Source organism: Chinchilla lanigera, unplaced genomic scaffold, assembly GCF_000276665.1.
Source record: "Chinchilla lanigera isolate Chin_1 unplaced genomic scaffold, ChiLan1.0 scaffold00090, whole genome shotgun sequence".
Taxonomy (NCBI): Eukaryota; Metazoa; Chordata; class Mammalia; order Rodentia; family Chinchillidae; genus Chinchilla; species Chinchilla lanigera.
Window position 1 is genome coordinate 4,775,534 of NW_004955491.1, and position 26,939 is coordinate 4,802,472.

The 26,939-nt window shown below is 50.4% G+C and overlaps 1 protein-coding gene across 10 annotated transcripts in view; it reads left to right on the forward strand.

Annotated features, from left to right (window-relative positions):
- The first annotated feature begins 9,002 nt into the window (after positions 1 to 9,002).
- The window catches only part of Krba1 (KRAB-A domain containing 1), a 21,441-nt gene continuing 3,504 nt past the window's right edge, over positions 9,003 to 26,939 (forward strand). Inside the window, exons 1-17 of one of the 10 annotated variants that reach the window (XM_013504650.1) lie at positions 9,003 to 9,415; positions 14,425 to 14,650; positions 14,983 to 15,102; positions 16,413 to 16,562; positions 17,261 to 17,416; positions 18,585 to 18,716; positions 18,936 to 19,109; positions 19,811 to 19,966; positions 20,638 to 20,838; positions 21,021 to 21,194; positions 21,528 to 21,677; positions 23,101 to 23,253; positions 23,523 to 23,702; positions 24,336 to 24,530; positions 24,610 to 24,750; positions 25,456 to 25,578; positions 25,976 to 26,107. In XM_013504650.1, coding sequence (XP_013360104.1) covers positions 9,404 to 9,415; positions 14,425 to 14,650; positions 14,983 to 15,102; positions 16,413 to 16,562; positions 17,261 to 17,416; positions 18,585 to 18,716; positions 18,936 to 19,109; positions 19,811 to 19,966; positions 20,638 to 20,838; positions 21,021 to 21,194; positions 21,528 to 21,677; positions 23,101 to 23,253; positions 23,523 to 23,702; positions 24,336 to 24,530; positions 24,610 to 24,750; positions 25,456 to 25,578; positions 25,976 to 26,107 — 2,575 coding nt within the window. In that variant the 5' untranslated portion in view covers positions 9,003 to 9,403. Of the gene's footprint in view, positions 9,416 to 12,949; positions 14,365 to 14,424; positions 14,651 to 14,982; positions 15,103 to 16,412; positions 16,563 to 17,260; positions 17,417 to 18,584; positions 18,717 to 18,935; positions 19,110 to 19,810; positions 19,967 to 20,637; positions 20,839 to 21,020; positions 21,195 to 21,527; positions 21,678 to 23,100; positions 23,254 to 23,522; positions 23,703 to 24,335; positions 24,531 to 24,609; positions 24,751 to 25,455; positions 25,579 to 25,975; positions 26,108 to 26,939 lie in introns of those variants that run through there. The other 9 variants (XM_013504645.1, XM_013504642.1, XM_005404754.2 and 6 more) reach the window with 9 other exon arrangements.

Below are 26,939 nucleotides of genomic sequence, written 5' to 3' on the forward strand. Positions count from 1 at the left end.
AGAGGAAGTTATTTCCATAAGCCCAAAACTTGAAGGGCTGAAAACACATTCTGTTCAGGGGAGGATTTTTGTACTGCTGTTTCAATCTCTCTTTCTAAACTAAAGGGCATAAACTCAGTCTGCCCGATGTCATGCTTCCCCTCTTATGGGTGGCTGGGTTCATGTTCCAAACCTTGCAGATCAAGTGGCCAATCAGGTGGTATTTGACAATGTCCACTGGACCTGATAAAGTCTACAGACTTGAACCAAGAAGGAGCCCAGTGGTATACTTTTTTCTCTTACTGTCATGCCCTCACCTTCTCAAAAAGACCCCAATCTACTGGGGTCTGGTTCTCATCACTGATATGTGCAGGGGAGGGAAGAAATCTGCATATGTACTTCTGTTAAGGTGCAAGTTGTGGTTGCTGGACAATGAATGCAGGTTTTAACCTGTGAGTTTCATAAGTGTGTTATAGATATGGAAGCATAGAAGTCCTTAGAGTGAGTTTTGAGTACAACCTAGCCTTGCCTTGCTGTAAGGGAGACTGCCTAGGTGACTAGGTAATGGCACAAAATGTCTCAGAGACTTCTCTGTCGTAGGCCCTGAAGCCAGGATTTTTTCTAAGCCATTACTTGCCCCTACCTATCCCTGGAGGTGATAGATCTCTTATGCTGGGATTTTAGGACTTCTCAATTCAGAGTCTTAAAATACAATTATAAAGTAAGCTCAAAATATATAGTTGGAGAACTTCCAATCTGCCCTTTGGTTTTTTTCCTCTTACTGTCATTCAAAGAGGTGGAAAGTTGGGTCTCTTAATAATTGGCTTAATTTATGCTAGCAAGGCTTCCCTCCTTAAGCATGGCAGTTATAGCGGGAATTAACTGTACCTTGTGCTTTTGGAAACACACTCTGGAGTTAGAAGCATGAGTTTCTAACAGAAGAAATAAGGGTTCACATTGGCTAGTCCAACCCAACCCATCGTCATGTCGCTCTCCAGATAGCAGCCATTGGCTCTGGATCAGGAAACCTTGGGGGCAGGGGGAGTGCCTTGAGAGCATATAAAGATCAAGTCGGAATTAAAAGGATTGCCTTCTTTTTTCCCTTGTTGTTTTGCAGTGAGAAACTCAATGTTGAATTCCCTTACTCCTTGGGAATGGATTCTTAAGCACTGGAATTTGTTTGACACTCACATATTGAAAAAGAGCCATTTAATATTTTTTCTGCACCCTGGCATGATCTGCCTATCCCCTAGGGGCAAAGTGAAATGCAGAGGGAAGTACTGATTATGATACTATTTTGCAACTAGAGCTATACTGCAAGAGAGAAAAAATGGTCAAAGGTACTTTGTTGTTATGGGTTGTGTTTAGATGTCCCCCCAAAGCTTCATGCAGCCATAGGTGGGCCTTTTTCAGAGTTGGCTGGGTCTAGAGTGTGTGATGCTGGAATTGATTCATAGTGCAATGCTAGCTCAAGGACACTCGGATTAAGGGTGTGAGTGCTGTCTGCTCTAAGTAGTCTGGATAAATTAAAAGGGGCCAAAAGATGCTGTTAATGTCCCTTGTTGCTTTTCCTACCTGTGGGCTCCATGAATTGTTTTCTGTGATGCCCCTCTGCCAAGCCACCTCTCCTTGGAACCAGCTAATTATAGACTAAAATCTCTACAAACTGTGAGCTACATAAACCTTTCTCCCCTTAACTTGTGGGTGCTGGGTATTTTTCCTCAGCAACAAGAGAAAAGCAACTAAGGCACTTATGTTCAGATTTTCTTTGCATTAAGAGACAATTCTGACTTGTGTTCAAAGTATAGATGTAAACTTCCAGAAAACTAGAGACCTCTGGCCTTCAAGGCAAAATCTGATGCATCTACCATTACTACCACTAGGTTCTCTGTAACCTGAGGATAAGACTCCAAGCCAGCCCTAACAGAAGCCTCTACTGGGCTCTATCCACTTCTATCTGATTTTGTTCAGTCTCATCAAGGACAATATCCCTTATAACAGGTGGGTGAAGAATTTGCCTCCTCCAGTGTCCATGTGTCCTTTGCTCTCAGCAGCCTCAAATAGGTTAAATGAAATATGCCACAGTTCTCAGGCAATGTCCATAAGTACATTGAGGTCTTTAGGGAATTTACTCAGACCTACGAACTGGAAAGATGTAATGTTGCTCTTAGATCAAATTGACTTCTAGTGAGAAACAAGTTGGCATTGCGGGCTGCTATTACATTTGGAGATAAATATCATATTGTTTATTTAAAAAAACAGAAAAAAGAGAGCAAGGGGGGACTGCTGATTCCTACTGAAGCCCAGGCTCTCCCTATACATGATCCTTACTTGCTTTCACTGATGTAAAAGGTTTTTTTTCCCCTTCTCACTCTTTTTTTTTTTTTTTTTTTCTCTGGTACCGGGAACCGAACTCATGACCTTGCGCTTGCCAGGCGCTTTTGCCGCTGAGCTAAATTCCCAGCCCCTCCCCTTCTCACTCTTATGACAAAAAAACTCTGAATTGATGACCTTTAAGAAGTGTTCTGAGTAGTCTGGTTATAGTTGCAAACAAAAACTGTAAAAGTGTTCTTGTAGTTCAACTGGCCAAATGCATCTGAGAGTAAACTCTAATTTAAATATAATCATCTTGTGTATATTTTTCTGTCTGTCTGTTCAATGTATGTTAATAACCAGTTAAAGCACCTACAGCTCCTTCCTTTAAGAAAAAAATTATTTTTTAGCTCAACAGTTTTTTGGTTCTTTTTGAGAGCTCCATGGAAAGATCATTTATATAGCTTTTCAAGGTAGTGAAACTTATATAAAACATTAATGATGAGGGCTGATGGACTCAAGGCTTATATAGGACTTCCAAATAAAATCCCTAAAGTTTGATAACATAAAGGTTATATATGATTTAGGTTAATATGTATAAAAAAAACATGAAATTATACCATAATGGGTATCACCTGGTCTAGTAAAATCTAGATAGACATCAGTTGCCCAGGTGAGTGACCAGAACATCCAGACCTACCCCTTTCCACAAAATGCCTTTGTTTTTTCAATGTACCCTTGTTAAATGACCCACGTCCCCAGTGGATCAATATTAGCTAAGTAGTTATACTTGTAATTTTATTGGTTGATTATAGTTTGACCTATGTTCTATTCATCTCATGATTTTGTATCACCTCATAATTTTGGCCTATAAAACATTCTTAGAGAAATGACCTCAGTAGCAGTGCACTTTTGGGACCCCTCCTGTCTCTCAGAAGGTGTTATTTTTTAAGTATACCTTACCTTCAAGAGTTCTACTTAAATTGGGTTTATAAACATTCAAGGCATTACCTCAAATGCTTGTGGTTCATATAGCTTAATGACTAATTTAAATCACTTGGCAAGAGTAAAAATGTCTTCAAAGTTATTAACATATTTCCATCCAGCTTGTTAGCTGAGATAGTATCAAAAGATTGGTTTTATACATACAATGTCTATTGTTTGCTACAATAATGTAAGAGTTTTTTCTTGGTTAAAAATAATATGTACAGCTTAAAGTTTTCAAATGCTATGATTTGGTTCTCAGGAGTCATATAAAGCAATTGTTAAAATATTTTTAAGTTGGCTATAATTAGGAGGTTAAGCTTTCCATGTTTAAAGCAATAAGGTTTTCTTAACATACTGAAATGCTCTTGGTTAAACTTAAAAGATTAGATATAAAAGCAAAAGTTTTTATATTTTACTAAAGTAAGTGTCTGGTATTCTCATTATTCATCTTTTGGTTACTAAAAATGGGCTTTAAGAGTTAATGAGCATTTAAATGTTAACCTATGAAATATTTTCAATAGTCAGTTCATGATTGGTTAAATAAATATTATCTTAGTTTATGACATAACACATATTTGGGCATGTATGTATGTATACATCTAAAAAGAAGCAATGCTGTGAATCTAAGTTTTAAACTTTAGTTTATAGAGTTAAGATTATGTAAGTTTCAGACATAAAAGTAACTAATAGGTGCTGTCCTTTATACAATATATGATTAGACCTTAACCATATAAATTGATCAAAACTTGACATCTCTTTAAATTTGATCCTAACATTTAAACCTGATCTACATTTGTTTTGATTAAACAAGCATTTTGCTATTGTATAAATGAGATACACTGCATATTGAGTAATAAGTCTATTTGCAGTCATGAACACTGTTCCTAAACCAATCTGTAAAGATGTCCTTAATTCTTGTCAATGTAGTTGCAGTTTACAAAACCTGTTAAAGAATCTAAAACTTGCTTTAAGTGTAAAAATAAAGTAAATGCAAAAGTTTCTATATCGCTGTGACTGTCATTATTACTGATTTCATGGTATATTTATCTGTGTTATATCTGTGTTTTCTATACAGGCCTTCAAAACCACCAAACTCTTCATCTTCTTACAGCTAAAACTAGAGAGGCTTGTGGCTTACAGATAATTTCCATCAGTAGAGGGGTGAAAGAGCCAGCTGGTTAGAGTCACTATTCTAGTCCTTTAAGAACAATGTCTGGATGTGACTTTTTCCCCCTAACCTGCCCTCAAAGATGCAAAACTAAAAAAAAAACAGCTTATCATACTGATAACTTTCCAGTTAAAGTTGCTTATGGTGTCAAACTTTTTAGGCTCAAACATCTGGCATTCCCTTACTTGTGTTTCAGCTATTTGTGATCAAATGTACATGCCAATCCAGCATCAGACAGCCAGACACGATATGGATATGTTTTTAGGCTTGTGCTTGTGTGATTGTTATGTAATTATGTTGTAATAGTTAATGGTACCTAAACACTCTACAGACCTGATAATGTCACTCTAATGATTAGAGATTAGAGGTTAATAACCTATAAAGTACATCTATAAACATCATCTATTAACATTCTACTTAAATGTCACTAAAAAGGTTAAAAGATAAACAAATTAAGCAAAAGTTTCTTTATGTCACTTAATATCTTGTAATTAGACAATGATAACTGACTAAAAAGATATCCTATCCTGAGATGGACATTTAAATGTTCTTCACAGATAATAATATCCATGATTGTGGCCCTGGAACTCAGGCTTCCTCTGTAAAACTTTATAATTGTTATCTGTGAATATTCTGTAGGGATTCAATTTCTAAGACAGCTATGATTGGTAAAGAAATAGCAGATCATTGGTCTTACTATGTATTTCAAGGTGCTCAATATCTAAATAAGATCATAAAATATAGTACTGATGTAATTGATCTTCTCTTCTGGATATTCAACCACTGAGGCTTGGAGACTACAACTAGAAAGATAACTGGGGTAAGAGGGCAGCCAATATTTGGCCCTGATCCCCCAAAGTCAACAAGGACCCAGGTCATGAGTATACCTTTTCTACAGTATCCTACAACTATGGTGAGGCTTGGAGACTACAACTAGAAAGATAACTGGGGTAAGAGGGCAGCCAATATTTGGCCCTGATCCCCCAAAGTCAACAAGGACCCAGGTCATGAGTATACCTTTTCTACAGTATCCTACAACTATGGTGAGTCACTTAACCTCCTGGAAAGGGAGGTTGTTGGACCCCAGAGAACAGGGTTCAACCACTGCACACAGTACCAAAAAGGAGGGTCACCAAAGAAAGAAAAGTCTCTCATGCTTTCATAGAAAGCCACATGGTCAAGCAAGACTGTGACTCACCCTGGCAGCTGACACTGGGAGAGGAGCTGAGAGGTGTGGAACTTGGTGTTCTCTCGGTGTCCCCAGGAGAAAATGGTGAGAGGATTTAAAAAATAAAGACAAAAGACAATAGCTGGGGTCAGGTGGAGTTACCTCTTACCTGATGGGCAAGAGAACTGACTTCAACAGCAGGGGTGTTTATTTTATACTCTTGCAAAGTTAGTATCAGATCAGGTAATGCTACCTAGTGACTAATGGCGGTAATTGTCCAGGCAGGATGCTTTTTTCAAGACTGAGGTAGCTTGACTGCTTGAGACACTCTGGCTCTGTCCTGCCCTCACACATATGACCGATATCTAGCTCCAGCAGCTCCCAACAGTGAGGCTCTATACATGGTTCCAAAAGTAATGCCTAAGGAGACTTACCTGACTTTGATATACAGCGAGAAGTTAACTTTGATTAACATAGGTCTCACTTTAACTTGAACAACCAGCAGAAAAGTTTAACCAAAACATGTATAAAAACAATACCATAGTAATAAAGGCTAGATATAGAAAGGGGGCTCCAATCACTGGCCCCTGCTGGAAGTTTCCAGCTATAAATGTAGCTGACCACTGTTATGATTCAATGAGGCTAGAAAGCTACAGTGGAATCTATAAAAGCTCAGTAAGAGTCCTTAAATTCATTATCTAAAATTGCCCTCCAAAACCACCAAACTCTTCATTTCCTTACAGCTAAAACTAGAGAGACTTGCGACTTATAGATAAACTCCATCAGTAGAAGGGTCAAAGAGCCAGCTGGTTATAATCACTATCCCAGTCCCAGAGCAATGTCTGGTCATGACTCTTCCCCCAGTCTGCCTTTCCATTCTAGTGCTCATGCTTTGATTGTACTTTAAACTCTTGAAAAAGTTGTTTATTCTCACCTGGAGTCTGTCAAATTCAAAGTGATCATGCAGGTGCAACTAATGATAAATGTGTTAGACTCCTTTTTATCAGGATCCACTAGATCTACCTTGTAAAGGGAGTTCATAACTGCTATTGCAGGATGAATCCAGTGCCCCTTAGACTAGCTCTCTGAAGAAGCCCACTGACTGTGATCTACCCTACACTATCCTTCTCGGTCTAAAGCAGCTAGATTGAAACTATACCCATTCTCCCCTAACTGCAGTTAGGGATAGCTCTTTAGGAGAGGGGATATTATAGGCAGCTAAGTTAGACAGAAATCAGTATACAGTCAGAGAGGGACTGGGCTCTCAAGGAAGTCAGCAGAAAAATAAACACCTTAAAATTGTGGCTGGAGGTGCATCTGAAGAAGATCAGGTCTCAACACAAAGATGAAATGGCCAGACCTAAAGGCTTTCCTAAAGGATAATCAGTAACTTGGAATTATGCTATAATTAGCACCATCTGGCCCAGTAAAGTCCAGATAGAAATCAGTCACCTAGCTGGGAGACCAGAGCATCTGGACCCATCCCTTTCCCCCTAAAAAGCCTTTGTTTTTTCCATGTACCCTTGCTAGGAGACCCACTTCCCTAGTAGATCAATATTAGCTAAGTAGTTATATTTGTAATTTTATTGGTTGATTATAGTTTAACCCATATTGTAGTCACTTTGTGATTTTGTACCACCTCATGATTTTGATCTATACATTCTTAGAGAAATGACCTCAGTGACAGTGCACTTTTGGGACCCCTCCTGTCTCCCAGAAGGTATCTCTCAATAAATCTTTCCTACTCTTAACTTCCATTGTTCCTTAGAGTTCATTCTTCAATTTCAGAGGTGTATCTGACATTTAACAATTTGCGAGTTATATTTCTCCTATATCATCCTGAAGCAAACATGAAACATTTCTAACATTTTTTGCTCACTTGGCCTTGAGGAAAATCTCAAAAAATCCTAAAGTCAGCATCATATACTATACTCTCAAACTGCAGGGTAAAACTCAAAACCAAAACAAAACCTCTAAAAAAGATTCACATTTAGAAATTCCAACGTACTTTTTTGGGGGGGCAGGTACTGGCAATCAAACTCAGGACCTTGTTCACCTACAAATACCAATTCAACACCGTCCCTGTTACTGATCTTTGTAGCCAAGGGTTATTGTCCCAAAACAACCTGCTCATTTTGTCCTGTAAAAACCCTTGTCTTCTTTTGCCTCCCAGGGTACACTCATGCGCCGTTCGCCCTGGGATGAATACCCCAGATTACAATCCTCCTTCGAGCCAAGCAAAAGCTCGGTTTGGAGAGCTGGTTTCTCTACCAGTCTTTTTAGGTTGATGAGAGCCATTAAAGAAACCGTATTTGGGCCAGTTTTCCACAGTCTTTTTGTAATATACATACAAAGGCTGGTGTACAAAGGCTGGTGTAGATGCACGTTATCAAGTCAAACGTGTACCTAAGACTTTGTGGGTAGGGGAGTGGCAGGACATTTCTCCATATTTTGGAGAACAGGCTATTCAGCGCCCAGTCAGGAAGCGGGTGCTTGAGTCAAATAGGCGGCAAGACTCCATAGGGTTAAAATAAAGGTGTGTCTTTTTAGGTGGGGCTACTCCCCTGTAAAAAGTTTTTAAACTTTGGGGTTTTAAAGTTGGAGAATCCTGAGGCGAAGAGAGGGGTCCGTGGGTCCCTGGCTTCCCGCCTGGGACTTACCCTGAGGTGCCACTGGAGGGGAGACGTTGAACCTTAGGTTTGCCTTTTCTCTTGTGATACCTTCAGCTTTTGCTCGGTAGGCTGCACAAGACCGGTCCTGCATCAAAGATGTCGTGGGGTATGAAGGCAACGCCTTGCCCTGGCTCCACTGGGCAGAGACGGAAAGTGGTCTCCGCCCACTTGTCTCCCCCGCAACCGTTCCCAGGGGTGTCAGCATTGCATCTGACGCTCTGAGAGGTTCTCGGCCACAAAGCCAGCGGAAGCCGTCACATCCCAGCGGTGCTAGAGACCAGTTGGTCGGCTGGGGAGAAATTTCCTCCCTCGACTCTTCAAGATGAGGGCCTCCTGACAGGGGTCTGGGCCGGGGTGCCAAGCTCAGAGCAGCGTGTGCCCTTCTATGAGCCGCTGCTCCCGCCGCTCCTCCAAGCCGCTGTCTCCAGCAGCAGGTCACCCCCTTCCCCTTATTCGGGTTGTTTAACTGGGGTCCTCCAGATAGGGAAACGAGGATGAGTGCTCAGCTTGGACCCCACGCCTCGCAGGGAGCGTCACACCCGAATTTGCGGGTGTGATGGGAGGCGGAGAATGATGGGAACCACGGTTAGTGGTTCATCACGCATTTATTTAAGGTCTACTACTTGCTCGGGGCTGCCATCATCAATAGACTAAGCCAGCAGTAGCTAGCAAAGATGTAACTGCAAGCCAAAGATGTAACTGCAATCCACACTCGATCTTAGCCAAAAGCGCAACCCAGAGCCAATCAAAGAGCGCAAGTACCTAAGCGTGCGCACGGGCATGCGCAGTTTCAGGGTGGGGCAATTAGGGCACAGGGGATGGCGTCCCCTGCCTCCGCGGAGCCTTCTGGGAAGTGTAGTCCGCTCCTGCGCCGGCCGTACACCGGAGGCCCGGCACTCTGAGCGGAAGCGGGTCCACCCCCACCGGGATGCCAGATAAGGGGGGCGGACCCGGGCGCGTCCACCCTGGCCCCTCCCTGGCGGCCCACGCCCCCCGGCCCCGCCTCCCTGCTCGTGGAGCTGGGCAGCCGCCACCGTGGGTCGCGGTGCATCTTCCACCCCAGGCCGCGGCGGAAGCTGGGGTGGTTAAGGGGCGGCCGCGAGGCTGGGGCCCGGGATGGCGCGCCAGGTAAGGCGAGCCGGGGCGCACGCGCGGGCGGACAGGGACGGCGGGGCGGGGAAGACCGCGACCGCCAACTTTGGGCGAGCCTGGCGTACCCGAATTTCGAGCCAAGAAGTCTGGATCCTCCTCCGCCCTTCCCCACTGCCCGCCCCCAGGACGCACGGACCTCTGGCTTCTCTCCATCCGGGGAAACTTGTTCATGGGCTTAAGCATTGCCTTTGCTTTGCATGGCCTCTTTCTGTTACAACTTATCCTGAGAGTAATGGTGGTGGGTGTGAAGGCCTCGGGGGAATGGCTAAGTCTGATACTTTTATTTTTGGTAAGATCCTGAATCCCGGGGAGTAGGGAGACGTAGAAGACAGAACAGATTGTAAGTTTTACCCTGCTAAGGCGTGTAGCCCGGAGAGTTGCAGGGAGAGCTCCGTCTGCCGTCACTGGGGCACAATTTGGGCTTGGCTGTGGAGATGCCGTTGGGGGTTTGCTGCATTGTCTTCTGGCCTGGAGCTCACTGTGCAGCTGTGGTAGCTCAGGAGCTTTGGCCGGACTCAGGCAACCGTGTTGGGACGGTGGCTGGAAGTGTGGCCAGGCAGAGCAGATACTGTGCCAGCACCCTGTCATCACACAAGCATCGTAGAAGAGGGGCGGAGCGAGGAAAATGAACTGCTCCTGGACAGGGTCAGTCTCCATTGCAGCTCTGGCTGACAGGCAGCCCAAGGACACCCTTGCCCAGACCTTGCCCCGGGGCCTTCTGTGAAATGAGGGATTGGACCACTGAGGTTCAGGGAAGGATGCTTCCTCACACGGTAGCTTCTTGGGGAAGGTGGCTAGGAGCAACCTTGGGGAGTGCAGGGTGATAGCCGGGTAGAGGACAGAGAGGGCCTGTGACCCTCCTGCTCAGTGCAACTTCCAGAAGCCCAGGGGTGTGTGACTACAGCCTGCAAGGGGGGAAAAAGGGGGCAGTGTGGTGCAGAGTGTGCTCCAGTGATGTAGGAGCCCAGAATGAGCCAGGAGGATGGTCTACACTGGTAAGGTTCATATTCTGAAAGCAGAGATGTTGGAGGAGGCTGCCCGGCTCTAGCAATCCTAGACCAGCCCCTAAAGCTTCTCTCTGTTTATTGGGCAGAGGAGGCTGAAGTTAGGTCCGAGGACAGCAGAGGGTGCAGGTGGTAAGCTGCAGGTGACTACCCCCCTCCTGTAGACAAGCATTTGCACTTCACTTATTTGCACATGCACCATTTTTCCTCCAGTTTCTCTGGACCCTGGGAAGCCTCTGACAAGAGCACCAGTTCTAGCTACAGCAAGTTCCCATTTGCATTTTATGAAAGCTTAGTCACCAAAGATGGAAGAGGCCTGGAAAGCATTGCTCACAAATGTCTAAAAGAGCCAGATCTATTTAGCTTGTAGAGAAAAGGCCTTGGAGGTAGCAGTGTGTAGAAGAGCCCCAAGGTGCCAGGGTGTGACCCGCAGGCAGACCTGGTGGCAGTAATACCAGTCATAGCACCGTACACATCCCAGCATTTACTCCAGGCACTTTTCCTGTGCTAATTCTCTCTGTCTTCACAACATCCCTTGGAGGTAGCTTATCATGATCCTAATGTCATAGGTGAGTTTGCTAAGGCCCAAGTGGTTAAGTAGTTTGGCTGAAGTCCCATAACCAGTTAGTTCAGTGCACCCATAACTTACAGTTTTTGGGAGAATCAACTTACTTTACCCAAACTCGCAGAAGACAGGTAGATCAGAATGCTGTGATTTGAGAGTGGCTTCCAAATATCATGTGTTGGAAACTTACTTCCAAAGTTGTATGCTAACGCTGTTCTATGTTTTTTATTTATTTATTTATTTTGCTCATGCTGTTTGAGAGGGGGAAACTGGCATCTTCCCACTCCCCCATACTGGGAATAAAACTCATGACCTCACACTTGCCAGGCAGGCGCTGTGCCTCTGAGCTAAATCCCCAGCCCCGAGAGGGGAAACTTTGGGAAGCAATTGGGTCATGAAGACTTTATTCTCATGAATGGATTGCTCCATTGATGGACTAATGGATTAATCAGTTATGGAGGGAGTGACTTTCTGTAAAATGTGAGCTCTGGTTGGCTTGCCCCGACTCACCATATCACATGCTAGGATGCGAAAGAGTGCCCTCCGCAGCCATGGCCTCTTGATGTGGGGCTGACTTCTCAGCCTGTAGAACTGTAAGAAATTTCTTTATAAATTGTCCAGTCTCAGGCATTCTATTGTAGAAACAGAACATAAACTGAGATCCAGAATAAGCCAATTGTTCACAGTAAAAAACGAGAGCTAGCCCTCAAACAGGAACTATACGGTGGCTGATTAAGTCTTTGGTCACCTGTCGTGTTTGTTTTGTGCCACTAGGGTACCTGAGACTGACTACTTTATAAAGAAGACAGACTTAGTTCCCAGTTCTGGCTGGACATTATGGAGATGAGGCAACCAAGAGTCATGGAGCCCTTTGACAGGGTCCCCAAGACCATCCAAGACTCAGGGACTCACAGGAGGAGGCAGACTGAGCAGATAGGACACACACAAAACCGCAGATGGCGGAGACACATGGGGCGCAGTCTGGGGACACGAGGGGATGAACTTCCCAGAGGCCTCATGCAGTGCAGTCACAGGACATAGTTCTTCCAGCATGAAGTTGTGATAACCCATGTGACATGTATACTAGGGAAGCTCACTAGAGACAGCAGTCAGGATTGTCACTGGGGCTGGTCACACAGGCACCCTATGTCTAGGACATGTGCAAATTCCATGCTCCCAGAAGGAAAGCAGAGGGTTAGCACAAACTACCCTTAGCACACCCCAGCCACCAGGAATGGTGGGGACCCTTCTGATGTTCCCGGATGCTTGCCAGGGCCCGCCTACCCACGGCCTTTTTAAGGGCGGCAGCATCAGGCCTGTCCTGTTAGCTCTGTGGCACCAACCCTGGTCCAGAAGGCCGGCCAGGAAGAAATGTAAATCACTGAGAGAGGTCCTGGAGGGGTCTGAGATGTTCCAGAGAAGGAGTGACTGTAATGGGCCAGAGCCACAGGTTAGTTAGCTCAGCGGGGAGGCTGTGAGCTGCCTACAGCGCTGTAGAAGGGCTGGGGTCATAGAGTAAGCCGGGGACGCAAAGGCTACAGCCTCTGACCACCTTTGGGCTTCCACACTGCTGGTCAACAGACAGGCGGTCACCGGAGAGGCTGCCTGGAGCCAGATCCATGGATGGAACCCACTTTTGACAGGCTCAAAGGCAAGCCGAGGGTTGGGGGCATGGCTGTGGTGCCAGCTCTTAGCCTTCAGGGTTGGCAGGAAGAGATGGTAGCAGTGAGTAGGTGATAAAGCCACCAGTTAATAGCAGTGATAGTTTTTTTGATTTTTTTTTTTAAGATAGGGTCTCATGTAGTGTAGGCTGGCCTTGAACTCACTGTGTAACCCAGGCTGCCCTCGAACTTGTGGTGATCCTCCTGCCTCAGCCTCCTGAGTGCTGAGATTACAAGTGTGTGCCACCATGCCTAGCTCAATGACAGGGTTTTTTTTTTTTTTTTAAGTCACTGATTTGAGTAGGTGAAACAAGGCAGTAGATCATGTTTGCTTTATTAGGAGTGTCATTTTAATAATTCTTTCTCACAAATAGTTAATATTTGTTTCTAAATCAGAAGAACCCTTCCAGTCATTTACATTCTGTTTGCTTTATTTGCACGAAGTTCATTTTTTCCATAATGTTAAGTCCATGCCTGTCAGATGCTGGTCATTTTCTAGAGTTTCATGGCTGTTCTCAAGCCCATGAATGACCTTTTCAAGTAAGACAGAAATGTTGCTTTTGCCTAAAGAGCCACAAGGTAGCAGAATGAGTGTAGAAGAGTTGAAAACAATGTGAGGCTCTCCAAGGCTGCTGGATTTTCTGACTACAAAAAAGAAAAAAGAAAAGAAATACACAGAATGACACAGCTTCCAGCGAAGGGAAGAAGGTGAAGTTGCGTGAGGTTTTTATTACCTACCATATGCCCCACACTGAGTGGTACTTAGAGGGGCAACACAAGTATTTTATCTGTTTGATCCTGACTGTTGTATCATCTCTTCCAAAACGTGTAGAGTTCAGCACAGGTCGGTCATCCTCAGTGCAAACATATGAAACCTAAAATGCTGCAACATCCAAAACTTCCAAGCACCAGGACACGATGCGTGGAGAACCCTACACCTGATACGTCACAGTTACAATACACTCGAAATACCGTCTAAATTCACTTCCTTTCCAGTTATGTGAAAGGGGAGCATGTGAAACAGATGGATTTCATTTATAGACTTGGGTGCCAATCGCAAGATATGTCATTTGTATATGCAAACGCTGCAGGATTGAAAATCCAGAACCTGTCTGGTCTGGGTCAACCTTGGTGTCCCTTTATTTTTAATGTCACAGTGCTAGGATCCTGGGTCCTTGCACATTCACAGTAAAGTGTGCTTGTTAGTGCAAATTAATCTAACCTAATGTGTTAAATTTAGGGCTGGCCGGGCCTGACTTTTGCCTTGGCCCGCGGCCACAAAGCACGAGACTGTCATTAGTGTTCTGGGACCTCGACGATTGAGGACCACAAGCCAGGGGGCTTAAAGCAGCAGAGTTTTCTGCTCTCACTGGTTCTAGAAGGCAGAAACCTGAAATCAAGGTGTCAGCAGGGCCGCACTCCCTGCCAAGGTCCCAGGGCAGGGACCTCCTTGCCTTTCAGCTTCTGGTGGTTGCAGGTGCTCCGTAGCTTATGTCCGTATCACTCCTGTCTCTGCCTCCATCTGTCTACCTCTTGTCCCTCCTTGTAAGGACACTAGTCATCTGGTTAAAGTAACCCCTTCTTAACTAGTTTCATCTGTAGTGAGCCTGTTTCCACATGAGGTCATGTCCACAGAGATGGGAATCAGGACTTCAGTATGTCTTGTTGGGACCCGGCTGACTGCTGGTGCTACAGGTAGTCCTGTCCCCCGGTGCTCCTGGTGTTAGACTCCTGCCTCTTTCTTCCTGCGCTCAGCATCCACTGGGAGACGCGGACGGGCCCCTGAGCCGAGGGGCAGCTGGGCCAGGCCTTGCTGGCATGGAACCAGCCAGCCCCCCGAGACTGTGCCCGCAGGTGCCCATCAGCTTCAAGGACCTGGCCGTGCGGTTCTCGGAGGAGGAGTGGCGGCTCCTGGAGGAAGGGCAGCGGGAGTTCTACCGGGACGTGATGCGGGAGAACTACGAGACGCTGGTCTCCGTGGGTAAGCGCGAGGGCTGTCGGCTGCGGCTCCCTAAGTCTCAGGGGCCCTCGGGCCCCACTGGGTCGTAGTCTTCTCATCTGAGAGATGGATGCTTTGGGCCGTGCTGAGAGCTTGAGGCTGGCCTGGGGCTCAGTTTCACTCCTGGGCCCTTGCTGCTTCTGTGGGGTTCTGGGTGCCGTTCCGAGGGGCACCCAGTAACCTCTGTTCTTTGAATTTGGGTGGCCACACAGGCATCCATGGAAGCACAGATATGCAGGCATCTGGCCACTGTGTGACCATGGGAAGGAGAGGCTGCTCTGTTCCCAGGGTGAGCGTCCGTCTTGTCTTCCTAGGGACAGCTGAACTGCTCCCTCTCTCCGCCTTCCTGTTACCCACAGAGCCTGGAGGAGTGGCAGGGACAGCGAGCCGCCCTGAGCAGGGGCGGGAGCCTCCTGTGGGGGGAGGCCCCTCGGGTGAGTCCTCCTGGCAGACTTCGGGCACCCTCACACTCACAGTCCTCAGCCCCCAGGCTCCAGCCCTCAGATGACAGTGTCATCCCTGACGGCTCAGGCCCACCCTAACCCTCCCCAGCTTTCCCCGTGATACATTTTCTGTACTTTGTGGTTCATGGAAAAGTGTTCATAGGAAGCCTGGGGCACCTCGGGGCACTCTCCTGCCTCAGCCCCTCCTCTGGCCTTCATGGAGGCTTTACTCCATCCCCGACTTTGGGGCCAGCCTGCAGCTCCTCAGATGGTAATGTGGTCCACAGGGCCCAGGCTGGGCGAGGCCTAGAAAGTGGAGATAGCCCTTCTTGATGTTCACCTTAAGAAAGGGAACAAGACTGTTTCCTATTTTATCTTCCAGCAGGTTAAGTGTTTCCGTTTTCATATCTATGTCTTTGATCCATGTTTATTTTGATACAGGTGAGAGATAGAGGTCTAAATTCAGTCTGCATGTGTGTAACCACTTTTCCCAGCACCATTTGCTGAAGAGACTGTCTTTCCTCCAGCATATGTTTTTGGCCCCTCTGTCACAGATCAGAGAGCTGAAAGTGCCTGGGCTTGATTCTACATCCTCTGTTCAGTTCCATGGATCCAGATGTCTGTTCTTGTGCCTGGACCATGCTGTGTTTATCACTGTAGCTCTGTAGTATAACCTGAAGTCCAGAATTGTGATGCTTTCTGCTTTCTTTTTGTTGCCCCAGGATTGCTTTTGCTATACTGGGTCTCTTCTGGCTCCATATGAATCTTAGGGGAGTGGTTTCTAGTTCTTTAAATTTGAAGTGATTAAATCAGACACATGAACTTAAACATCTCATAACTTTTTGTACATGAGAAACTCAAATTATAAAGTTTTTAAAAAGATAGACAATAGAAGACAGGGAGATGATAAATCTCTTGCAAATGAGATGGGGATCCAGAGATGGAAGGAGCTGGGAGGGAGAGGAGGGAAGGGAGAATAAAAAGAACTAAGTAAGCGCAAGATGAATGTAAACCCCAGGATGTATGTAAACACGATGTATTGCAAATATATATGAATAAAAAAATGGAAAGAAAAAGAAAGGAGACAGGAGTAAGACAGTAACCATGTAAAAGAAGCCTGTTACCCACCATGCACCCTGTCCTGGCTGTGCCCTTGGGCACATCGCCTGGCCTGGGCCCAGGTCCTCTGCTCCTGGACATCAGTCTGACCTCCTGTGGTTGCAAGGGTTGCCCAAGGGGCTGGATGTGATGACATGCACGGAACAGCCGCGGGGCACAGGGCTCATGGTGGCCCTTTGCAGGAGGACAGCTGCAGCAGAGCCTGCACCTCACCGCCCTGGTGCAGCTGGTGAAGGAGATTCCGGAGTTCTTGTTCGGGGAAACCAAGGGCACCGAGGATGGCCCTGAGAGTGGGGGAGCCAGCCTGGACGGGGACAGAGCGAGCCCTCGAGGTAAGTCAGAGGGCGAGGGTGGCCATCTGGAGCCGCCCTGTACTCCACAAGGTGAAGTCCACGGCGTTGCATGCCACGTGCCTGCCAGCTCCTGGCACCCGCAGCAAGGCAGTGGCTCCTGGTGGCTGGGCTTCGTGCCCACCCTGCGAGTCCTGGCCAGTGGATATGAGAGCAGCTCGGCCTTGTTCCTAGCAGATTCTTTATGAATCCAGCCTCCTCGTGGTGATCCCACCCGGTCACCTTGTACCTCACGTGGTCGGTGACCAGTGTGTTTGTCCCTGGTTGTGCAAATGAGTTAGGAAGGCAGAGTCTTGTTCCAGTGGCCGTGGAGGCCCAGTTACCTGCCACCGGCGCTGTGCCCCCTGCCTCTGCAGCTCTCTGTCTCCCATCTGCTGGCTCAGCGCAGCGCCCCAGGATCTCCGCACACCCCAGCCCCACTCAGCTGATGGACGATGAAGGAGAAAGTGGGGCGCAGACTCGGGGGGCACAGGGTTGCTGAGAAGTGGCTTTAGAGCTGTTGCTTTGTGTTCTACCAGGGCACAACTGTGGCTGTAAATGTAGACTTTACAGCTCAGCGATGGCAGTGCTGAGGTCACTGACATCCAGGTTATTGTTAGCTGAACATAGCGAGGAAGGACTGGGATTGCAGTGCTGTCGGGGCGTCTTGGCAGTTGGCATCTCCTCCTTCGTCTCAACAGCAGCTGTGCCGGTGGGCACTTGCCCTCTCCAAGGCCTGCTCAGCTGCCTTCCGGACAGCCCTGTGAACTTGCCCAGCCTGGCCACCACGCCCGCCAGCAGCTCATCCTCCAGCAGCCCATCTGGAGAGGGAAGCCGGGAAAGCCCCCTTCACATCAGTGAGTCAAACCTCACAGGGAAGGGGCCAGCCTGCATGGAATCAGGGCTCCCTCTTCTTCGTCTCTAGGACTACATTTCCTCTGTTACTAAACGGGGCCAAGGTCCCCAGGGAGCAAGACCGCATGCTCACCCTCCAGTCTGCAGACCAAAGAGGAGGCGTGACTCTTGGTCAGGCCTCCCACTTAGCCCCGGTCCACTCACTGAGGACCGAGTGCACCGGCCCGGGAGTCTCAGGCCAGCAGGTAGCTTCCCTGTGCACGCCTGGTCTGATTCTGAACTTTCATCAAAGCAATGCTAAGAGCAGAGGAAGCAAGGGTAGCCCCTAGAATTTCTCTGGCGTCTCACTTCATCTTTAAAACCGCTTGCAAATTTTGCATTTGTCTGTATATCTAAGGGCTTTTGCTTATTGCTGTTGGTTTTTTTTTGCTATTTTCTGTTTGGTGCTAGGGCTTGAACCCAGGACCTGTCATGTGCTGGGCTATTGGCCTACCACCAAGTTATCGCCTTCCATTTAGATTATTTAAATGGCAAAAAGAAATCAATTTTCTGCAACGTGGACAGTCTTTTGCAGTTGATTGTAAAAAGCCAAAAGGGATAGAGAAGAAGGAGTTTGTGTGTCTCATTGGTTCTCTTCCAAATGTGAAAACAAACTGAAGTGTTAGAGCAAAGAAAAGCAGAGTGTGCGTCTGAGGAGAAGCAGCCGGCAGCAGCCAGTCCCCGTCCCTGAATAACTGTTTTTATTAAAAATAGTTGGGAGTGTGGAATCAAACTGCACTCCCAAAAAACGTACTCCACTTAGCCAGTGGTTTTAGGTGTCATCTGGTCCGCTTGCTGTGGGGTTCCACATGCCCTGATTGAGAAATAGGAGTGTGGCCTATGTGTTGAGGCTTCAGGCACCACCTCCACCAGATTTGGAGGCTGGGAGCAGGTGGAAGGGTCCGGTGTTACTCAGAGTGTGTACAGGCTCAGTATTTCCAGTTAAAGTGGAAGGAAAGGGAGGAAAACCCTCCTGGAACAAGTCCTCCAAAGTGAGCCCCACAAGTCCGAGTTCCCAGGAGTGGGCTGCCCCCCAGGGCGTTGGAGAGCTCGGGAGATCTGTCCTCGTGGGGACCAATGTGGGATGACCCCAGAGTCTGCGCCCTGGGCATTCCTTGTGTTTTCCAACAGAGACTGCTGACAGACCATGGCCCACAGGGAAGGAAGGCCCAGAAGCCCCAAGTGCAGAGCCAAGCACTCCCACCGGCAGCCCCAGCCAGAGGAACAGCCACCAGAGACAGGAGAGAGCGGCCACGGGGATAGGTGAGAAGCCGGCTTTCCTGAGGGAGGGGCAGCCCTGGGGCTGAGTGGGGCTGTGATCGGGAGGGTGAGGTGTTTAGGCCACGTGGGGAGGTTGTGTCATGCGCCTGTCTGAGCCTCGTAACACAGGCAGGCCTGTCGGTTGGCTGGGCGAGCTGGTGACATCCTCATGCTGCCGCGTCTGGACCACACTGACCTCCTCGATCTTGTGTGCACACGCAGGAGTCTCTCCTGGGACCAGCCCCTTGCAAGGCCTCATCAACTGCCTCAAAGAAATCCTCGTGCCCGGGCCCCAGCACCCTGACGCAGCCCCAGGCTCAGTACCTCGTCTCCTGAGCCTAGGTTCGTCAAGGCAAACCAGAGTAGACGTGGGGCCAGGGAGCCCACCCTGGCCAGGTGAGTCCCTGGAAAGCTCGTGTTGCTGTGCTATAGCTGTTTCTCAGCTGCGCACCATCTGCCTTGGTTTACCACCCAGGCCCCTACTTCAGCCCAGGTGTCATGTGTCTGTAGCCAAGTGGCTCTTCAAGGACAGGGTTTCACTAAAGAAAAAGAAAAACTCAGTGGCAGACTCTGCCCTGGTTTCCTCGGTGCTCTTTACTCTTGCTAATACCACTCACCTGTCACTTCCTGTGGACCCTCAGTGAGGGGCTTAGTGTGGACTTGGAGGCCTGGGGAGTGCTGTGGAGTGACAGGCACACAGGCCACCGAAGCCTTGGCCCTTGTTTCAGCATGTGTCCCATTACACGTGTGTGTCTGCGTGTCTGTCAGAGACTGCCCCTCCTCGAAGGGCATTGTGCCTTGGGACCAGGGAGCTGTCTTGGTAGTGGCTTCAGGCTGCTGTGTGGAACCCCACTCCCCCACCCTTACCTTTTGGTGCGCTCTCCTGCCCTCCCCTCTTGTCCACCCAGTTCTGTGAGGTGCGTGGTCACCAGGCATCTGCACGTCAGGCACTGAGATGGCGGTGGCTCGTACAAGACTAAGAAAGCCACAGGGAGACCCGAGTTCCAGATTTCTGGCCCTGTAGCCTTCTTCCTTTGTCTGTCGTCAGGAGGGCTGAGGATGCTGGGCTTAGGTGGAAACGTGCCTTTTTCCCTTAGTGAAGACCGAGGCCACTTTGGGGGGCTGTCCCCTCCAGGGTCTGCTGAACTGTCTGAAAGAGATTCCAGAGACCCAGAACAGGCATCCTAGCCCCTCAAGAGCAGGGCACCCATTCGTGCAGGAAGATCCAGGGCCCTGGAAGAGGAATCCTGGAGGTAAAGGCTGGGCTAGGAGAGCCCCACATGAGACACGTCATCTGGCTATGGGTGACCTTCCACAGCAAGACACACAGGCCCTCGTCAGTGTGCCAGTCACAGGAGCCACATGTGGGGGTCGTCACTGTGTACCTGGACGAGGCATGCAGGAAGTGCTTGACCAGAGCTTGAGAATTTCCTGAACTGCCTCTTACAGTGGTGAAAATTCCGGAGGGAAGAGAAGGACCATGGGGAGGAAGAGAGGCCAAGTAATGCAAGGTGGAGTTGTAGTTTAGCTCACCCTCAGGGCACAGTTGTGATTTGGGGTTCCCATCAGTGTGTATGGGACGGGCCCCCATTTCCATGCCCACCTGTTTCTCTATACCTGAGTTCAGAACAAAGCTTGACAGGGTGGGGTGAGCCAGGTATGCTGGCCAAGAGGAAGGATACGACTTGGTGCTGACTTGGGTCAGCTCGCTGCACCTCTTAGACCAGTGCTCCAGAACACCAGGCCTCTGGGTGGGAGGGGTGTGATTTGGGTCTGCGCTGGTTGAAATGGGACCGTTTCCGGAGCCATGACTGCCAGGGCAGCAGAGGGCCCTGGAAGCCCCTGCTAACCCTCTGCAGCCTCACAGGACCGGGGTGAGTGCCAGCCTGCAGCCTGGGCCTCCCCACCGCCTGCCTTCCCACAGGGCCCAGACGCCTCCAGACCCCGCCTCCGCTTGCTGGTCCCGGAGCTGCTGGCACACTCACTGCGGTGAAGGTGGAGGACAGCTGGGCCCAGAGCACCCTGGTGCCTGCATCCTGCCAGCTCAGCAGTCAGGGCCACAGCCCCTCTGCCACCGGAGACGCCAGAGGGGTCCACGTGCCCGTCTGGGGCCCTGAGGCTCAAGGTGAGGCCTGGGTTGTCTGCCCTATCTCCCAGTGAGACCCAGAGTGCAGATCCCAAGTCCCCTATGGGGGCATTTCCCGCCTGGCGCATCCCCAGAGCCGGGTGCAGGACTTGTCACCTTTGCAGAAGGCAGGGCCAGGGAAGCTGTGAGAGAGGATGCCAGGCTACTCTCCCCTCTCACAGCTTGCAGGGCGTCAAGCTCACCCCTGGAAGCCCTGGAGGCTTGTCTGAAGGGCATTCCCACAAGTGCGTTGTCACCTTCCCAGCCACTGGCCACCTCTTGGTCCCGGATCCCCCAGCCAGGAGATGCTGGGTCTCAGAGGCCTGAGCTGCGGCCCCAAGGATCACCCGGTGAAGGTAGATGTGGCCATGGGCCTGGGGTGGGCTTTGTCCCTGTGCATGGAGTAGCGGGAGGTGCCGAGGACACTGTCATGTCCCCTCCTGGCCCCTGGGGCCTGCCTGCCTCTCTCCCTAGTCTCTTCTCTTCCGTCAGAGCTCCCCACAGTCTCCCTGCCGCGTCCTCTGTGAGCTCTTCTCCATAGACCCCAGATGAACTGTGGGGTCTCAGGACTTTCCTCAGCACCATGGGAAGCCCTGTTGGCAAATCCTTTGGGGCAAGGTCTCCTGGTGCCACCCCTCCGGGGACCTCTTTCCCAGCAGGCTGTGCTGTCACTGTGCTGCTCTCTACAGATGCCATCAGGGAGCCACTTGCACCTCTGGGCCCCACCCAACCCCTGGTTCCCCAAGGGACCCCCACCAGCTTCTCCTCAGCCAGCAGCACCGACGGGGACCTGGACTTCAGGAGCCCTGCGGGCAGCCAGGGCCAGCACCCTGGCAAAGGTGAGTCCCTCCGGGAACCAGCAGGAGGCTCTAGCCACCATCATCTCGGGCCCCTGTGCCCGTTGCCAAAGGCAGACTGGGGATACTGAGGCAGAAGCAGACGCCAACCTTGTCTCAGGTGGGGTAGGGTTGGGTGGGGAGGAAACTTGGCTCAGCCGGGGCGGGACAGTGTCTGAGGTCTCTTAAAAAATCTCTGCATTAAGTGTGTCCTTCTTCCAGCCAGAGACTTGCCTGTAACACCTGGCTCACCACCCTAGGGAAAAAGTCACAAGGCCCCTGTGAGACACCTTCAGTAGGGTGTGTGCTCCCTGGAGCCCCCAGGGCGGTCATCCTGGCCCTGGAAACTGAGGATGCTTCCTCTCCAGCGCCCCCTTTTGGCCTTTTCCTATCTGAATAACGCAAAGACTCTTGCTCCGTCTTGTCCCACAGGTGGACATATGGTTTGTCTGCTTGTGTCTGTATTCTAATCTCATCGTTAGGGGAAGGGCCTGGGCCAGGGCCCGGACTGGGCCAGGGGGATCCAGTGAGCCAGCCTCGGTCCTTCTCTCTGCCTGAGTCCTACCTGGGGGACCCCCTTGGGTGGGAGCTTCTCCCCTAAAGCACAGCAGACTTCTCTTAATGTTTAGTTTTTAATAGGTAGTATCACATGGTTTTGTCCAAAAGCAAGGAAAGGTGCTGTGGGAAAAGTGGGTTCTCCCTCCTTCCCTGGCCCCCCACTCCGTCTTTGTGTCCCCATGCCAGCCCTGCTGTGAGTTCATCTACCTTCCAGACATCTGTGCCTTCACATAGACAGTGGTATCTGCTTCCCCATCTTGCCGCTTGTCTTCAACATCTTCCTACATGTTGTCTTAATATTCTTGGGCTCCCAGCACCGCTTCTTTCTTTGTGTCAGAGTGCAGTGTCTTGAGGCATGCTACTCTTCTGGTCCCCTCTGCTAGTAGACTAGCAGGAGACCCAAGTCTGGCGACTGTCCTGCGGTAGCTCACACCCAGCCCCTCCACTCCCAGGACGGTCTCTCCCTCCTGACTCCCACTCAGGGTGTCAGCTCCTATGGCCCTCATGGCTCTCACAAGGAGTACAATTTTTGTAGTGTGTTTGCTTCTTTCCTAGCTAAGGTCACTTGAGAGCTGGCGTGCCATGGCCTGTCACATCCGGCAGCAAGGAAGATCAAATTGTTGTCCTCCTTCAAGAGGCAGAGGAAACCTCACCCACATTCAATCGTTAGGGCCACTAGGTGGTGTCATCCCTTGCCATGGCGGCCCCCACACGCTGGGCTTCCTCTGGAGAAGCCCGAGCAGGCCTGCCATGTGTTTAGGGCCAGGTCCCTGTGTAGGTGCCTGAGCTGTGACAGCTCACGGTGGAAGAGGCAATCTCGGGTTGAGCCTGAGCCACAGCCAAGACTGAGAATGTTTGACCTTCACAGGGTGTGCACCAGGGAGCTCCCCGCTCCAGGGGCTGGAGAACTGCCTCAGGGAGATCCCTGTTCCCAGGCCGCAGCCTGCACAGCCCTGCACCTCTGCAGCAGACAGAGGCCCGAGGAGAGCGGAGGCCAGGAACTGGACAGCACACAAGGAAGGTAACTCGGCGGCTTCTGCAGCCACTGGGGGTGGAAGGGGCTCTGGGAGCGGGCCCAGCTGCCACCATGCGGTCGCCTGGGCACCGTTGCCCCCAGCAGCCTGCAGGGAAGACCCACCTGAGCTGAGGAGATATTCTAGAGGCACCTGGGCAGAGTCCCACACCTGAAACCCAGTGCCTGAGGACCCCACTGCGGTGACACTCCCTGTCCTGAAGGACAGCACAAGGCCCCATGGGACTGACCGGCCTCCTGGCTTTCCCTTGAAACAGGACTGAGAGGCGAGGCCTGCGAGCCAGCCCACCGTGCACAGGGAGGAGAGGCCTCCGCGCAGAGCCCCCGCCTGGCCAGCCCACAGGCCTTCCCCTCCAGCTGTGTCCCTGCCTGCCACCAGCAAGGGCCCAAAGACCAGGGGGCCACCAGGCCAGGACCGTGGAGGTGGCCCCAAGATGGTAAACTGCCCTCGGTATTTCCTGGTGTATTTTTCTTTCATTCAGAGTTGCTGAGAAGGAAGTAGATTTCCCATCTCTCTCTGTTCCTGTTCCTCCTCTCCCTGGAATATAGACGCCAGGGCCAGGCAGAAGCTTCCATGTGCTAGGAAAGATGAAAGAGGAAGTCACACCAGTGCTGAGAGCTGGGCGGAGGGCCCTTGTTCTGTCAGCCTTTAGGTTTCTCGGGGAGATGCTGCTGCAGGGAGGGGACCCTGGATAGCTCTCCAGCAGTGCCCCAGGCCTGCAGCGGGGGAAAGGATGACAGCTTATCAGTGTGACTAACTAGCGCTCTCCAAACTCATAGCCTCTGTGTGGCTCTGGGTGAAGGGACAGTGGCCTGCCACGAGGGAAGGCCTGCCTGGCTTATTAGACCTGGGACTTGGCCAGAACCTGACCACTAGCAGCTTCTGGAAGTTTCCTGGCTGACTTTCCAGAGGAGGCGAGACTTGGGTCTGGCTTACCTTCCCTGCACCTCTCGCGGCCAGTGAGTGAGCTGTTCGGGCCCTGTCAGAGCCCATGCGTGCTGTGCGCAGAGCCAAAAGCTCCTCCCATCTTCCATGGGCGATGGACAGCAGCTCTCTGTCGTTTGTCTAGGCGTGGTTGCCAGGCCCTCCCCACTGCACTGCCTGGAGAGCTCTCTGCGGGGAATTCTGCCTGCCAGGCCCTTGCGTTTCACCTGCCTAACTGACCCCAGCCCCGGGCCGGGGCCCAGCTCCAGTTCAAGCCTCTACAGCTCGGACGGAGAAGACCTGAGGCCAGAACCTGAGCTCTGGCAGCAGCCCCTCCAGGGTGAGCCTGCGGGGTAGGGCAGTGAGGTGCTCCCTGGGGTGCTGCTGAGCACTCTGACACCTGCTTGCTTATGACACAGAGAGAGGCCACCCTCCCCGCTGCAAGCATCCCGTCCCTCTGTCCCCTGGCCCCAGCGGGTCCCCCACAGGCAATAGCAGCAGCAGCCCCGCAGAAGACCCTGGGAGAACAGAGCCCCAGGACCGCAGCAGCCTCAGGGCAGGTGAGCTGGAGTTTCCCAGGTGGGCAGTCATTTGTCCCCCGGCAGCCAGGGCTCCAGACTGTTCCCTGTGCCCCGTCCGACTCTCTGCCTGGTTCTGGCCAGAGTCCTCTCAGTTTTTGATGCTTTAGTTCTCCAGAAGGAGAGCTGAGCAGAGAAGGCAGGCTGTTTGGTAGGCGGCATGGGCCGCACTTGTGAGCATCCATGCAGAGAAAATTGTGGCAAGTTGTTTAAAGATATATGCACACCATGTGCTTCATATATATGCATGTGAAACACGCATATGAATGTGTATGTACACAGTATTAACGTAATATCAGGTAATATTACAATATTTTTAAAACTTGACAGTCAACAAAAGAAGTGTCAAAAGTGAGATTTTCTCACTGGGAGAACATATTTGAGGTTGTCCCATTGAGAAGGGTAGACATGGCTGGCTTGGTGGTGCATGCCTGTAATTCCAGCCCTCTAGGAAGCTGAGGCAAGAAAATTGCAAGTTTGAGCCCGGTTTGGGCAACTTAGTGACTTAGTGAGTCCCTGTCTCAAAATAAAAAATTATTTTGGAGGAGTTTGGTATGAAGGATCCGGGTTCAGTCCCCAGTACAGAAAAAAAAAAAAAAAAAAAAAAAAATGCTGCTGGAGATGCCAGCTTCTGTGCTCGGCCACTTTACTTCTCCATCCTGGCTGTGACCTAGGCTTTGCTCCCAGCAGGAAAAGCAGAAGACAAGATGGGAGGCAGCTCTCTGTGGCTCAGCAGAGAAGAAGGCGCAGAGAGTGCCTGTCGGCCTGGCCTTCTCAGCAGTGCCGAAGCCAGAGGAGGAAGAAGAGGAGGTAGGGCCCAGAGAGCACTCAGGGAGGCTGGCTGCATTCTCAGGCCTTGGCCTGTGTGTGCCTAGTGTCGGGGCGAGGCTGTACCGTGTTCCCCATAGCCCTGGGCACCCAGAGGAAAATGGTAGAGTGATCAGATCCTGCGCACCTGTCCCTGTCCTGGGGGACCCATGGCTAAGGCTGGAACTGTGGAGGACTCTGAGTCACCTGCAAACAGCACCCAGCACCGTTCTCTCTAGCACTCACCGTAACAGGCTGGGCTCCCCGACTGACCAGGGCTCCATCCTGCATCTCATTTAATCATTGTTTCAAAGCTGAAAGTTTGATTTTTGGGGGGCCGCATCAGAAGATCCCCGTGTCGGAGCAGCTCCTGCAGAAGGATACATAACCCTTCCCCAAGTGCTGTGTGCTCTTTCTGCAGAAGCAGCTGGGGTCCCCTGGCCTGTTCCTCCACCAGAGAAGAGGCCCGGGCCCAGGGGTAGTGAGGACCCCAGGGGCCTGGAGCCTGGGTGCAGAAGACCTAGTGTTGCAGGTGAGCTGGTGGCTTCTCTGTGCCCCCTGCGTGGGCCAGGACCTGGGCCTCAGACTGGGCAGGGAGGCACCCTCCGAGTTCGTCATTCAGGTCAGCGTGCGGAAAAGTTGCCTGGAAGTCCGTTTCTCTGCAACATTTTATGACAGAAATTGCTGTGGTTTTGAGAAAAACACAGATCTGCCCGAGGGGTGTTCCCAATCCATTGGGGGTCCGAAGGGACTTTAGAGGACAGAGATAAATGAACCCTGGCACTGTCAGGGGACCTGGCCAAGGCCCTCCAGGGAGCTTTGGCTCTAGATGACACCTTGCTCTCGGGCAGGGATGAGACACCCACGTGCTAGGTCACACGGGCCTTGACAAGCGGCCTGTGGGGGAGGCGTCCCATCCAGCACTGACTTTGCCTGCTCTGGGACATAGGGTTTAAGAGCCTGGGTTGCCCAGGGCGTCCGAACCTTGCCTTTCCTCAGATGGAAGCCCTGGAGCAAACTCTTGCTTTGGTTAGAGAACCAGACCAAATGGGGTCAGGTCTATCCTGGCCGTCACTGACCTCTGTCCACAGCCTGGGAGGTACTGAAAAGACGGGGGCTGAGCCTTGGCCAGGAACTCCGCCTCAGTCTGGGGTGAGCCAGTTAGACTGGCAGGGGCGGTGGCTGATGCTGTCCTGTGAGGCTTGCCTGGGGTTAGGGCTGAAGGAGTCAATGTTTTTTTTAAAAAAGTAACAAGATTAAAGCCCTCTGAGGGGCTGGGGATTTAGCTCAGTGGCAAAAGCACCTGCCTGGCAAGCGCAAGGTCGTGAGTTCGGTTCCCGGTACCGGAGAAAAACCAAAAAAAA